This window comes from Eschscholzia californica, unplaced genomic scaffold (genome assembly GCF_041429995.1).
Source record: "Eschscholzia californica isolate CP2 unplaced genomic scaffold, dmEscCali1.0.p SCAF_6, whole genome shotgun sequence".
NCBI lineage: Eukaryota > Viridiplantae > Streptophyta > Magnoliopsida > Ranunculales > Papaveraceae > Eschscholzia > Eschscholzia californica.
This window is the reverse complement of record NW_028238483.1, coordinates 14,077,788-14,093,325: the sequence shown is the minus strand read 5'-3', so window position 1 is coordinate 14,093,325 and position 15,538 is coordinate 14,077,788. Positions and strand designations below refer to the sequence as shown.

At 37.0% G+C, this 15,538-nt stretch overlaps 3 protein-coding genes across 4 annotated transcripts in view; all 3 read left to right on the top strand.

The window, feature by feature from the left end:
- The window catches only part of LOC147531872 (uncharacterized), an 80,277-nt gene that overhangs the window by 43,781 nt on the left and 20,958 nt on the right, over positions 1-15,538 (top strand). The gene's annotated exons all lie outside the window — the stretch shown is intronic.
- On the top strand, positions 3,183-9,632 carry LOC147531875 (kinesin-like protein NACK2). 2 transcript variants are annotated; one of them, XM_086645107.1, is made up of 15 exons: positions 3,183-3,518; positions 4,072-4,320; positions 4,758-4,847; positions 4,946-5,046; positions 5,579-5,692; positions 5,790-5,871; positions 5,953-6,020; positions 6,142-6,201; positions 6,280-6,404; positions 6,558-6,756; positions 6,943-7,080; positions 7,232-7,321; positions 7,404-8,300; positions 8,384-8,688; positions 9,229-9,632. In XM_086645107.1, the coding sequence occupies exons 2-15, from the start codon at positions 4,089-4,091 to the stop codon at positions 9,557-9,559; spliced, it is 2,832 nt and encodes a 943-aa protein (XP_086501233.1). In that variant the 5' UTR covers positions 3,183-3,518; positions 4,072-4,088; the 3' UTR covers positions 9,560-9,632. The 2 variants fall into 2 exon arrangements, with proteins under 2 accessions (XP_086501233.1, XP_086501232.1); XM_086645106.1 differs by having other exon boundaries at positions 3,194-3,518; positions 7,398-8,300.
- On the top strand, positions 10,274-14,130 carry EIF3K (eukaryotic translation initiation factor 3K). The gene is made up of 8 exons (XM_086645111.1): positions 10,274-11,358; positions 12,365-12,421; positions 12,577-12,627; positions 12,726-12,788; positions 13,062-13,112; positions 13,222-13,288; positions 13,438-13,520; positions 13,696-14,130. Exons 1-8 carry the CDS (start codon positions 11,248-11,250, stop codon positions 13,897-13,899), a joined length of 687 nt encoding a protein of 228 aa, XP_086501237.1. The 5' UTR covers positions 10,274-11,247; the 3' UTR covers positions 13,900-14,130.

Below are 15,538 nucleotides of genomic sequence, written 5' to 3'. Positions count from 1 at the left end.
TGGAGAGATATCTCCTGGATATCTTCCTTGTCTTCAATATACTTCAATAGTGGACATTTGAAATGTCTCAAATTGAAAAAAACAAATGTTGGAGACATTTAATATGTCCAAAACCGATATCAAATATATTAGTAGACATTTGATATGTCCCAAACATTGAGAAACATTTACATTTCTCAGACATCAGAAACCGTTTCAATTCAAATGAAAACACATACATTAATAGACATCATAAGAGCCATTATATTATTTATAAATTTATAATAGCAATCAATGTCTTTATCCAAGGTCTGTCTGTCTTTCCCCTTTCTTAGTTATAGAGGATAAGAGGAAAAGAAACCATTTTTAGCTCCCCAAATCTAGAAATAAAAGGCTAATAGCTTGAAGAGCCAAGGATCATCATCTTCCTATCAGATTTAAGCTTTATGAACATTGCCATATCCCGTGGTAAAAGTAGATGGTGACTTGTTAGTGTGCGAATATTCTGCCTCTCCAACACCGTATAAAGCCAAATTGTGGGGGTGACCAAAAGCAGGATAATCACTTTTGACTTGAAAATGTTTTTAATATTTTTGTTTGTAATGCTGTCAAATTGTTAGTATAACATTTTGGGTTAATGTTATTTTGGTTCTCTAAATATGATTAACTCATAAAAATTACTATTTAAAGATGACTAATTTTTATTTTGACTCTTATTAGCGTTTTTGTTCTTAATCAGTTTCACTCAACTTTAGCGGTTCGTAGCTTTTTTTCCACTTTTACCCCTTTTACTGTAATTCGCTCCTTACAATCTCTCTTCCTTCATCAGCGAAAAGGGGTAGTTGGCTACTGGCCGTTCGGCTGTCGGCGACACTTCACCAGACAACTGTCAAAGTTGATTAAAATTGAGTAACGAAATGCGAGGAGGGAAGGAAGAAAAAGTAGAAGAAAAAATATGGTGAACGGTCGTTGGTAGTTGGTAGTTGGCGACCCTTTTCCATTGAAGAAGGAAAAGAGAGGGTATGGAGGGAATACATTTGTAGATAATGACAAACCCAAAAGAAACAGACAACTGTCAAAGTTGATTAAAATTGAGTAACGAAAAAAAATTCCAAATATAAACTGATCATCTTTGCCATTTGGCAAGTTGGTCATCTTTAGAGAGCCAAAATAGAATTAACCCTGTATCTTTGTGGGTGAGAGAAAATATCATTCTTTTGAGGCAAGTTAAGGTCATTTGGCCCCTCTAAAATTTATTTATATGTTAGAGAACCAAGCAGTATCAATTAAGCTGGCTCACTATTTCGTATTGGGCTTGAAAATAATTATTGGGTTAGAGAATCTTCAATGCAAAATTAAACAAAACCTCAACTAATCCAATGTGTCAAGTATGAAGTGAGATTCTCTTTTCTAGGTGACACTATTGAGATATTCAATTCGAAATACTTCTCTAATGCAACATTCAAAGAACTCAACATTTGATTTAGATTTATTTTTAAGTGTCGATTTGAGTTTTTCAAGTTGACTGTTGCATCGCAGATTCTCTTATAAGAAGGCCCTCTTACTCATTAAATGGAGATGAATCATGTCTCCAAAAATTAGTAAATCCAAATCCCAATTTTCCCTGCGTCTCCACTGGAATACCAAATTCTAAAACATAGAGTCTCACATAAGATTTTTTTTGAATTTTTGTTCAAAACTATCTCATGTTACTCTTTTAAACATTCAATTTAGATTTTACATGTTTGTTTTTAATTTAAGAAAATATGAAAATTTGTCTACATTGGTCATTGGGCCAAGGTCTGAATTAGGCCAATGTTTGAATTGACTGAAAAAGGGCCCATATTTCAAACTTCAAAATAAGTCTGAAACAATGGCTTCGTTTCAGAAATATATCAAATGACGTCACTACCCCTATATTTTAGAAATTCTTTGTCTAACCCCACCAAAGCTACCCGCAGCAGACCACACCACCATAAAGCACATCACCACCACCACCACCACCACCGCATAGCACATCACCACCATCACCACCACCATAGAACACATCACCACCACCACCACAAAACATATAAGCACCAGATCACAACTCCGCCACCAAAGGCCACACCGCCATACCACAAGACCACCACCAAAGACCACACCAATACCACAGAGCACATCATCACCATGGACCAGAAATTTCACAAACCAGCCAGACCACCACCACGACAACGAAAACCACCATCTTCAAAGGAGATCTATGAACCCTCGCCAGATCGGGCGAGGGTCATCTTGACATGGTGGGGCTCATCTTGTTCGAACCCTCGTAGATTTGGCGAGGGTCATTTACCTATGTTTTCAGAAACCGTAGTCGGATCTGACAAGGGTTTAGTTTTCCCGACCTTCGCTAAGAGAGAGATGGAGAAAGAGAAAGATCCCGGGACAGTTTTCCATCGCTTAGAGAGAAAGAGAGAGTCGGTGAGAGTTTTTCATCAGTTAGAGAGAGCTAGAGAGATCTGACAAGAGCTGTCACCGGTCAAAAAGAGATAGAAGCGAGAGCTTCCCCATTTGAGAGAGAGATCCGACAAGTAGAGGGAGAGGGATCTGAGAGGAGAAATGAGAAATCCCTAGTTTCTAACACTTTTCTTCGCCCAGGAGTTAGGGTTTGTTGATTAAATATACAAATGAGGGATATAATGGTCAAATCTTAATTCAAAACTATAGATTCAGTAGAAAACAAACATCTAATTGGTAAAACAATGCAACCAATTCAGATTCAGTCAATTCATATTCAGACATAAATAAAAACACAAACAACACCTAAGTGTCAACTCACCAAACTTTAAAATTTAAACCAATATCAAACTGTACTTCTTAACTAGTTTTTCATATTAAATTAAGCGTGACGTGTGAAGACTTCCATTAGAGACAAGAAAATGTTTAGAATGTCTATATTTTGCCACATAACTTAGACACCGTCTATAACTTTTATTGAGTGTCCCACTGGAGATGCTCTAACCCTTATTCAAAAAAATCCCAACCTCCACATTTGAAATCGAAAGAGATTGGAGGGATACAAACTTTCTTGAGAGAAAAAGAAAATTTGGGCTTGTACAAGGCTACAAGCGAGTTGCTACTGAAAACCTCTTCTTGCCCTAAGGGTTGCGCCTTTAGTAATTTGTGAGGTGCCTATATAACTTCCCTTATATGATATGATCTGCAAGTGCCAAGCGCCTAATAGAAAAAATGAAACGGAAGGACGTTATAAAGAAGCCGTTGCAATTTTTTGATACCCTTTTGAATTTTGTAAAACTTGAGAAATCCTAACCCCTTTCTTCTCTCTTTCAACAGCTTCTCCTCTCCTAATCTTTACAAACAAAAAACCCTAATTTTTCTTGCTTCTTCTTCAACAAAGAAGACTCAGCACATTTTGTTTAGACTTGTTTCCTTTTAACCTTTCAAATTTGTTCCAATTTGGTTCTGATGGTCTTCAAAGAACTGCAAATTTTGGTAGTTCCAATTTCTTGAATCCCCGTTTGTTACTTTTAACATCTCAGGTGAACTTTGTTGTTTTTACTCAACTAGTATAAGTAATGATAATTTGGGTTTGTTTTCGTTTTACTGATTAACAAGAATCTCGACACTTTTGGAAGTTTTTCTATTTTACTTCTGATCTTGCTATATTCGTTACTGATTTCCTGGTTCATTTTTTCACATTCGAGGTGATTCTTTTGTTAATTCAGGTGACTACGTATAGGATCTTTATAAAATTTTGTGATATCAAGAAAGCTTGATTCTGGGTTAAGTTTCATGATGATTCTGGTTCTTCTTTTGTGGGTTTGGTTATGTTTCAATGAACTTTTTTATTACCTAAATTCGTTGAGGACCAGAGTTTTTTTCTTTCAAGATGGTAGTTTTTGACACAAATTAGGGTTTTCTTTGCATTATGTTTCTCTTAGTAAAGACTAAAAATTATATCTTTTTAGTAGATTTTATACCAATTTACTTTTTGGGTTTTACCCTACAAAATGTGTTGTTATTATGCATGTGTTTGTTTTTCTGTAACATCATTATTAGTTTCCCTTTATGCTTAAATTCTCAATCTTGCAGGGTTTCTCTAACAGACAATGTTTAGGACACCTCTGACCCCGGCATCGAAAGCGAGGAGAACTCCAGGACCATCTACTCCTGGAGGCGCGAAAGCTCGTGAAGAGAAGATATTTGTCACAGTTAGAGTTAGACCTCTGAGTAGAAAAGAACAAGCACAAAATGATCAAATTGCTTGGGAGTGCACTAATGAAAACACCATTTTATCCAAGAATTTAAATCACGAGCGCTCGATAGTTCCTTATACGTTTGGTAAATTCTGTTATAATGTAGTATTTACTGTTACATTATTAACCAATTCTTAGGGACTCATTTGGATTCGGTTCCGCTTATTTTGCCGTTTGGTATTAGAGCTAAGCCCAAACATGATAGGCTCCGGTGGGCTACATGTGAGTGGGTGTGCCGATAGTAGTCCTAAATGGACCAAGGGGTAGCCCGAAAAGTTAATATAACAGGATTAAGGGTTAACCGGCTCATAGGAAATGGGGTTTGAGTTCGATGCCAACAAACTTAATAGTTAACAGCAGCATCTAGTTATGAAGATAGCTCAGTTTATTCTAGTTTGTGTGAGTTTTACCACGGACTTGGCTGAGCTAATGTAAGAAAAATTTAAAAACTTTAACTTTCATTCTTGTATGAGCTTCGACATTTCGAGTGATGATTGTGATTTCAATTTTGTATGATGTCAGATAGAGTATTTGATGCAACCTGCCTGACTCAGAAAGTGTACGAAGAAGGGGCTAAGGATGTTGCATTGTCTCCCCTTACAGGAATTAATGGTAAGAATTTTTTATGAAGACGGAGAATTTTATCATTGCTCCTCCACGATTTCGTTTTTCTAGTATGAAAGTATCAATTAATTCTCTTTTTCTTGTAGCTACAATATTTGCATATGGACAAACAAGCAGTGGGAAGACATTTACCATGAGAGGGATTACCGAAAATGCTGTCAAGGACATATATCAGCACATTAGGAATGTAAGTTTTAGTATATTACTTCATTTATCGTCCTCGAAATTTAACTGATGTTACTGGTAGCAGGGGTGGGATTGGTCTGGGAAGGGTAAGTTGTCGGAGTTATCACTAATAATTCAAATTAAATTCAAACAACTAAAAGTTTCGACATGGGGGCGGCTCGGGCTACCCCCGATCCCTATCCGATCCCCGGTTTAATTGGGTGTATCAGTTGATCTTAACTACTGATGCTGTACTGCCTAAAAGGTGATAGTGAGTGCTTCAACATGAAGTCATTTGGTAAAATTTACAAAAATCTTCATAACTTTTAGTTTGTACTAGAGAATCTTGGAATTAAGTATCTATATACCACTCTCATATCCCCACTCCACGAGTCGAGCTTCCATACTTTTCATGTTCGACCATTTCTTTAGCATTTAGTTTTATAAAGATCAGAATGCAACCCTTTTATAGGTGTACCCATTCTCAAGTTCAGAATTATATTGCGATGTTCTTTAAATTTAGGTCTCTCTGATTGTATAATGGTGATTCACAGACATCAGAGAGAGACTTTGTGCTCAAAATTTCGGCCTTGGAGATCTATAACGAAACAGTCATGGACCTGTTGAATCGAAAGTCTGCTCCTCTTCGACTTTTAGATGATCCAGAGGTATATGCTAGTTATTGTTTGAGGATTAAGTCTCAATTTTGTTTATTTATTTTCTGTTTGAATTATGGATTTCAATGTTTTTACGACCTAAATACAGAAAGGGACAATTGTTGAAAAGCTGGTTGAAGAGGTAGCTAAGGACAGTAATCATTTGAGGAGTTTAATTGGTATTTGTGAAGGTAGGCAATCTCTACTCTTACTTTTTTGCATAGTTTGAGGGTTTTATTTAGCTCTTAATTCACAACATTTCCGATTCACAGCTCAAAGGGAAGTGGGTGAAACTGCCTTGAATGATACAAGTTCGAGATCGCATCAGATTATAAGGCTGGTAAGTATAGTTATACAAATTTATGGAGGAGCTAAATATTGATAAGAGAGCATTCTCGCCCTTTTGTATTGATCAAATTTATAGTAAGGGTTTAGCTAACAAATTTGCACTTCGATTGCAGACTGTGGAGAGCTGTCTCCGTGAAAACACCGGACATGTGAAGTCATTTGTAGCAAGTTTGGTATAACCTATTTCTGTTCTCTTCTATAAATGTGAAAAAATTTAATCAAAGATTATAATTGGATGTTGGGCTTCGCAGAATTTAGTGGACCTTGCAGGAAGTGAGCGGGCTTCTCAAACAAAAGTGGATGGTATAAGACTCAAAGAAGGATCTCATATTAACCGCAGCCTGTTAACACTAATGACTGTGATTAGAAAACTAAGGTAAAAAAAAGTCGAACTACGGACTCGTACTATTTGAGCAAAGCAAAATACATGTAACCGTAAACTATCTGATCAAATGTTAAGTACAATATGTTCTTTTATTGGTTATAGTTTTCGTTCTTGCGTTTTGATCTTAAGTTTTTATGCTTACAGTGGTGGAAGAAGAAGCGGGCATATACCATATAGAGATTCGAAACTTACCCGAATTTTGCAGTCTTCACTTGGGGGAAACTCTCGAACTGCAATCATTTGTACTATGAGTCCTGCTTTAGGTCACATGGAACAATCTCGAAATACACTCTCATTTGCAACTCGTGCAAAGGAAGTAACAAATAGTGCTCAAGTAAATATGGTAAGTATTATGCTACTGAATGGGATCATTTGGAAAAAGAATCTTTGTTGAAAGCTCCTTTTTTCTTAACTCCTTTATGCTACCAAATCGACCTTTCACTTATACCTACCTCCACAGAGTGATTCAAGATATGACTTCTACTTTCTTATTCAAACGTATCCATATTGTGACTGTGATCTCTTTCAGGTTGTTGCCGAGAGGCAGTTAGTGCAGCATTTGCGGAAGGAAGTTGCTAGACTTGAAGCAGTACTTCAATCACCAGAACCTTCTTCATCTTCTTGCTTAAAATCCCTACTGGAAGAAAAGGATTCGAAAATCCAGAAGGTACAGCACTCAGCTTTTGAAAAGTACTAGATGAATTTCGTTTCAATTATTGCTTTTTTGGGGTTAAACCAAGGCAAATGTCAATCTTCTTACTGACATCACATTTTTTTGTATATGCGTAAAATTGCGAACTAATCAATCTGATGTACAGATGATGTTGGAAATGGAAGAACTAAAGCGTGAGCGAGACCTTGCACAATCAGAGCTTGAATTGGAAAGGAAAATGCACAAGAAGCAGAAGGTATAAATCCACAAGGGACACCAAACTTGTATTTAGTTTGTATATCCATTGCTTTTCGTAACTTTTTTTATGTAAGTTTCAGGGGTCAAATTTATCGAACTCTTCCCGTTCAGTAGTCAAATGTCTTTCATTTTCAACCGAAAACGAGCCACTTCTGTGTACACCTTCATCAAGTGGGGTGAAAAAGAGAACAGTAAAAAGAAATGCGATGTCGAGACGTTCAACTTCATCTGCAGATCCGTTCATGCTTGTTCATGAAATTCGGAAGCTTGAGCAACGACAAAAGCAGCTAGGCGAAGAAGCAAATCGAGCACTTGAAGTTCTCCAAAAGGAGGTTTCTTCACACAGATTGGGAAGCCAGGAAGCTACAGAAACCATCGCAAAATTACTTTCAGATATTAAGGAGATGAATGTTGTTAGTTCAATAGTCGAAGATATCGAAGTGAGAGAAAACCCTAATCTGAAAGACGAAATTTCTCGGTTGAACTCTGAGGGAATCACCATTGCTACTCTGGAAAAGCAGCTTGAAAATGCTCAGAAATCTATAGACAAGCTCTTGTTGTCTCTTCCCAAGAACACTGAGACTCCTGAGTCTCCTCTCGAAACCATGAACAAGGAAAAAACGCTTACTCCCTTGAGAAATAGCACAAACATGCCAGTTATAATTCGCTCACAATCCTCACTTCTGTCCTCCTCTCGGAGTATAAGGGAGTCTGAGCAAGAAAATCAGTCCCCAAGGAACGAGAACGTTGAAGTTCGAGCTGATAATACCTCAGAGCTGAAACCATGTGAAAGTACACCGAGGAGAGAAGATGGTAAACCAGGCTCGGGACGTCCAAATTCGGTTAACGTGAAAAGGATGCAAGAAATGTTCAAAAATGCAGCTGAAGAGAACATAAGGAGCATAAGATCTTATGTTACCGAATTGAAAGAAAGGGTCGCAAAGCTACAATATCAAAAGCAACTTCTTGTTTGCCAGGTAAAGATTTGATCTTAGTTGCTGAATTCTTGTTCTTTCTTTTTTTTTTACTTTCTCTTGTACTTAATTATACTGTTATTTAGGTATTGGAGATGGAAGAAAATGAAGCTTCAGCCTCTGAAACAGGATTGTCTGATCAGTCTCCGATAACGTGGTCCCTTGTCTTTGAGGACCAAAGAAAGCAAATTATAATGTTATGGCATTTATGCCATGTTTCAATAGTACATCGTTCGCAATTCTACTTATTATTCAGGGGGGATCCAGATGATCAGATGTATATGGAAGTTGAGCTTCGAAGGTTGACATGGTTGGAGCAAAAATTGGCAGAGGTTGGAAACGCAAGCCCGGCTCTTTTGGGCAATGAACCAGCTGGCTCTGTTTCGTCCAGGTATATATACTCTCTTTTTGTTTAAACTATTATCCAAAACTTGGTCTGATCTTGGTCTCACCCAAATTCTTCACTGAGTTTATCGTCAATCAGTTAGAAGTTTCAGCTGAAGTAGATGAATTTTTTCTCTACTCGGTAACATTGGTGAAGACTATGTGTTATTTTATTGTCTTTATCTAACTCGGCTGAGTCAGAATTGTCTAAATGTGAGTGTTCTGAGTTTACTTGTTTTCGTCAGGGGCACAGTAGCCATTTTAGGTTATTTCAGACAGCAATCTCTTGATTCAGACTTATTTTACGTCTGACTCAAGTGGACCAAAAATCAATCTGAGACAGGCATTAGACGAGTCAGACAAAAAGTAAAAAACTAGACTTGAGTCAATTTGGGTCTCTGAAAATCATACTCGATATCTGAAACCTAGACGATGTTAGACGGATATTTGACTCTGTGAAATGAATCCATGCATATCCTATAATGTTACTCATGTGTTTCCTTTAATTGAAATTTAGCTCATGATTTGTTTATGTCAAAAAATGCAGCATCAAATCTCTTAAACAAGAAAGAGAACAACTAGCCAAGAGAATAACATCAAGACTAACAGGACAAGAACTCGAAATGCTGTATACAAAGTGGGAAGTTCCGGCCGGTGGTAAGCAGAGGAGACTGCAGTTGGTGAACAAGTTATGGACCGATCCACACAACATGGAACATGTTAGAGAGAGTGCTGAAATCGTCGCGAAGTTAGTCGGTTTTTGTGAGTCTCGTGAACAGATCTCTAAAGAGATGTTTGAGCTTAATTTTGTTCTTCCTTCTGATAAAAAATCATGGATGGGTTGGAACTTATTCTCAAACCTATTTCAAAATATGTAAAAACAAAAAGGAAAAGCAAATGTTCTATTTTTATGAGTTGTGAATGAAAATCATTGAGCAATTTCTTCTTCAAGCTTATTAGCATTCGTGTAGAATTTCGAGTCATTCACATCTTATTTTGCATATTCATGTGAGCGAATTATGAATTCGTTTTCACGATCATTAAAGCATAGATAAGAAAAAAAAATGCAAAACCAGAATTTTGGGTGAAAGGTATTTTTTTCTCCGATTCTTCTCTCAATTCTTTCTAACCTTTTTCAGAATCTATTAAAACTTTTGTTGGAATCAGAGCCAATTTTAGAGTGGTTCCTCGTCAAACTTAGAAACAGGACGTGTCAATGCGTTCATCTCCTCAAGCTCCTAAGTTAAAAAGAAAAATGGTAAGTTAACTGAGTTCTGTTAAGTTGGGGACTAATTGGCAAAGTGGAATAGTTGGTTTAAGGGCCAAATTGTAATGCGTTGAACGACGGATCGGGCGACTCACAGTCTTCCTTTGGTCACACTTCGGGCACCTTCCAGAAGGTTCCAATCACATCCCGTCGGACCCCAAAGTATGCCACATCGGCATATCTTGGAACAACTCCATTTGACGACCAAAATGCATTTACTTGTAAGGGATTCCTTCGGGAATTTAACCAGATCTAAGGAACGATGTTACCTTTGAAATTTATCATTTCAACCTATAAATAGGACCCAACACCACTTCATTTTCTCATACCCATTCAGTCTATTCCTCTCTTCTGAATACATTAAACATTATGTGTGTCTCTGGGATAGAAGCCTCAATTCAGAAGATGGAATAAAAAACATGGAGTCGAAAACATTATAGTATATCTTGAAAACGAAATTGAGAGCATTCTAGTATGTCTAAAATCAACTGCCGTGGAGCATTCCAAATTGTATAGAATCTAGAGCATTTATAGTTGATCTAAAATCTAGATTTAAGCATTCTATTAAATCTAGATTTGGAGTCTGAAGTATCCTATTGTACATGGAAGACAAAACCGAAGTCGGGAGTTCTCTTGAAACCGAGTCCAGACTCCAGAGTTCTCTTGAAACCAAGTCCAAAGTTATCTAGAAACCAAGTCATGAGTCAAGAAGGTCTACTCTGAAGAAATCAACCAGTTCATATTGCTTAAGAGAGTTCGCTTCTTCCAGCATTGTTAAGTACCATCACAATTGACAATCATGAAAGAAAGTCGTTGGATCCTGGGAGCCAAACACCATCAAGTTGGTACTGTTGTGTGGTTGTTATTGTCTTAAACGACTTAGTCCACTTTATGTCTATCTCGATTTTACCCGAATGGACATTTATTGTTAGGCAATAACATTTACTATCACTCTTCCCCTTGAATTTGTCTATCTATATATGTTATTCAATTATCTTCTTCTTGTGCTTTGGGGTAGATCTAAAAACATCTTGGAGGGGCAAAAAAGTTCAAGGTTGTCTTCTTGTGGTGCGCGCCTTCAATAAAAAAGCGTAATTTGAAGCGCCTTTAAAAATTTCCCAAGTTTCGTACAAAGGGTTCAATAGTGATACAAATTAGAAGCCTTGTTTCTCCCTTAAAAACCCTCACTTTCCCCTGCAACTTTCTTCCTTTTTATCTCCAGTTTGTTCAGTTTCACGAAATTTAGGGTTTCGATTTTCTCCTTCTCATCGTAAAAGTCTAGAGAGAGAAATTCATAAAATGGGTAAAGAGATTCAAAAGCAGGCTAACTATTCAGTCGAGGAACTTATCGCCCTGAACCCTTACAATCCAGATATCCTTCCCGATCTCGAGAATCATGTTAATGAGCAGGTGATTTTAGTTTGATTTTCCATTCATCTATTCATTTCTGGATTATTCGTTCTTGGTTCCTTTCATTAGAGTGAGAACGAAAGTTCTGAGTTTGTTGAATTTTTGAAAAAAGGAAGAAGATTTTGCTTGTTTAAGATAAAAAGAATACTGGGTTTGATTTGTTTTAGCAATTTTGTTTGAATATTGGGTTTTGGAAAATTTTGCAGGTAGTTCCTGTAGATTTGTAGTTTAGAGCTTCTAGTTGGTAGAACTGAAATAATTCCATCACAAATAAGAAAACTTATGATAGATGAACAAGGGATTCAAGAGCTGGTGGAGATTAGAGTACTATGGATTCCAAAGTGACGTTTTTGGAAGTTATATTATACCCTAAACGACATAGGCCTGTTGAGAGAATTCGTTTCTAACTGAAAATTTGTACAGTATTTGTTTTTGTAACTTGTTAAGAACATTGGCCGCGGTGCTTCTAGTTTGTTCCTATAAATCGATTATCGAACACCTTCTGAATATATAGTTTACTGATGCTATGTTATATTTAATGTCTAAAATCCATCATCTTTGCTTAACAAGTTTTCGATGGGGATGGATATAGTTCCCCTCCTAATTAACCTTGAAATTGGAAAATTGTAGACCAAATGAAACATACCCTCTTAACTCGTTTGTTGCATCTCCCCAGAACAATGTTGTACTTGTAAAGATTGGGAATGTGAAACTATGTTTTTACAATTCGTAGTTTATTACCTAATTAATATTGATTATCCTTCTCTTACATTTTCTGGGGTGGTAATTTCTACCTGTAAGTGTTTAACCTATTTCATTCCCTGCACAATCATCCTAGTTGTAGGCTTGTAGGTTAAATTGTTTCAGTATTGGGTTATTTTTGTCTTGAATTGACTTGTTACTAGAAACATCTGTGTTTGCATTTGACTTATTGTGTAAATATTGGTGATTGCCTTGATATTATTATCTACTTACTTCAAAACCTTGTTCTTTTCTTGACAAGTAGGTTTCCTCAGAAACATACAATTTGGATGCAAATTTATGTCTTCTTAGACTGTATCAGGTGAGTGTTCCTACTACGCAGTTCATGCATTCTTAGGATCATAGGCATTTTGCTGTTCTATTATTTCTAGGATAGTAGTTCTTTTATTGCTCATGAAATGCATTGTTTTCAGCTGTTTCTTTTCGCTGATATGTCAGTATGTTGCTCCTTTGTAGTTTGAGCCAGAAAGAATGAGTACCCAGATTGTTGCTCGTATTTTGGTCAAGGTTTGCGAAATCCAAGTTGAACAACACACCTTTTACCTTTCTGATTGTCCAATTTGAGTCTAACGGGTGGACTTTTTTCCTTTTAATGCTAAACACAGGCTCTTATGGCAATGCCAGCTCCAGATTTCGGTCTTTGTCTCTTTTTAATTCCGGAGCGAGTGGTAACATTTTCTCCTTCTAAGCTTTACTTTTGACATTTATGCTCGTGTCTTTTGTATTTTGAGCATGATAATGCTTAATTCCCCGAAAGCAGAAAAAAATAATGGTGATGACGGGAATTGATCGTATTGGGAGTCTGGTTAAGAGTTTGGTTTAGATGATAAGCCTACTCATTAGTGACGTGACATCATTTCCTTGCTTTAACTTGTTTTTCTTAAAATTGAATATGTTTTTATCTTCATGGGTGTTTCTATATGTTTTCTTTGTGACACCAGCAAATGGAAGAACAATTCAAGACTCTAATTGTTCTATCTCACTACCTCGAGGTATGTATTTTTGGTATTGTGGTAGCTATCTGGTACACAGTGGTAGCCTCATATAGTCATATATATGCTCAAAGGTTCATTATTCTACATGTTCTTTTTTTCTCTGTAGACAGCAAGATTCCGGCAGTTTTGGGAAGAGGCAGCCAAGAACCGTGGCATAGTTGACGTTGTGCCAGGTAAGGAACAAATTTGCTAGAATATGAATGCCTCAGTATCTCTCATTTCATATTATACATTTTGGTAGTTCCCAGTCTCCGAAGATGTTGAAAAGAAAACAAAACATGGTTTGGCTGTACTAACGGATTACTGTATTCACAATCTGCAGGTTTTGAGCAAGCAATCCAGAATTATGCAATTCACGTTCTTTCCCTGACATATCAGAAGGTTCCCAAGACGGTTCTAGCAGAGGTATTTTCATTTTCACTGCCATTTGTTCTCATTCTTAAGATTAATACCTTTTCACAGCAGTAATCTTCTGTGTTCATACAAGTGTGACATACATCAAATTTGTTTAGGTCATGGCCTTTGTGATATAATTTCACTTGAAAACCTTTATGAACAAAATCTGATGTTTTTTTAACAGGCCATCAACATCGAAGGGCCTTCACTTGACAAGTTTGTAGAGCACCAAGTCGCCAACTCCGGTTGGGTGATTGAGAAGGGCCAAGGCAAGGGTCAGCTTATTGCTCTTCCTCGCACCGAGTTTAACCAACCAGACCTCAAGAAAAACACTACGGAAAGCATCCCATTGGATCACGTCACTCGGATCTTCCCTATTCTCGGCTAATCCTTCTACAAGTAGGTGCTTGTAATGAGTTTTTGCAATTTTTGCCATGGCAGCAGATCTTTAAGATGATTAATACTATTTCAGCTGGATAGATTGCATACATACTTCATTAGTATGTAGTTCCTGTAGTATTTTACTTTAAATTTGGAAGTATTTGATGGGTTTTGGTAAAAGCCAGGGAAGCAAAGATCTTGTAAGTGCTAAGAATGAGAATACCCCCTCTTTTAACCATGTTTCTTTTTTTTTATCTAACATCTTGATATTTACTTGTGCCATTTGAATATCAATTTTCACCACTCTGACCAGTGGAGGAATTCTGGGCTAGTGGAGAGAAAATACTCTGTATTTGGGGTTTAGGGTTTACGTTCTAACATATCATGTATCAGATAGAGCTAAAAGCCTAAAACTAAGTTGTGTGAATTGGAGCTCACTAAATCAAATCAAAGTTCTGGCAGTTTGAGCAAACTTCAAAGCAGAAAAGTTGGTTGGGCGGATTTGTCAAACGCGCCTTTGTTTGATCCAAACTCAGTGGTTTCAGTCGAATTAGGTCCACACATTGGCTCAACCCTATCGATTTGTTGGGAGCGGCATGAAACATTAAAATAGCTAGTGGTTTGATTACTTTGTTCGATATTGAGATTTCTACATTATTTTTACTGGTCTTCTTATGTTTACTCCATTAGGGTTTTGAGACTTCTAACATCTTAGGTAAGAAACAAAATCCTTTTCTTTAGTTTTCTTCTTTCTTCATTGGAGTTTGCTTGGTTGATATCTTACATGGATCCAACGGTCCCTTGGTGGATTGGAGAAGCAATGATAGGTTTGGTAGATCGCTCAAGAGAGATGTAGCAATGACAACAATACATGTAGTAGTTTTGAGAACAGGAGTTTTTTGAATGCTTCAAAATGGGAACTTTTGTTTGGTTTTTGGGGATATGGAGAGGGAGTCGACGGAGAAGAAGCCTTGAGGATGATCTTAGTCTCTTTTTTTTTGAAAATTTGAACGAATATATTAAATGAGGATGATCTTGGTCTTTTTAAGAAGTTTAAGTGGGAATGAAGAGATGGGTTTTGAAAATGGTAGATAGTAAATTGGAGAAATGAAAAGCATGAGAGATAGTGTGAGGCGAGCAAATTAGTTTTAGGATGCCATTGGGGAAGATCAACAAGTTTATCAATGACCATAAAATCAAACCAATTTTCTTGAGGAAATTGGTGGATTTAGAGTTCACAAAATCTGTTGAACCCCACTTCCCTTTTAAAGACGCTTGAAGTCGGCGAGACTTTCAGTTCACAAGATCGGTTCAACAGTACCAAAGGGGGGGCTCTAATAGAGAAAAGGTGGTCTAAAGTCTAAACTATTGACCACAATCAAAGGGATGGGGGTGCTACTAACACAAATGGTGAGGGGTCGGGTTCACAAGATCGGTTCAACAGTACCTAACGTGGGCGCTAATAGAGAAAGGGTGGTCTAAATGGTTGACCACAGTCATTCGAACCTTAGATCTTAAAATAAGTATTTGCACTCAATGTCGTGTCTTCAACTAAAAGAGTTTGGAATTGAGAATAATATTTATTATAGATTTGATTTAACTAGAAAAGTAAATGCATATGACACCTCAAATTATACAGCTAAAGT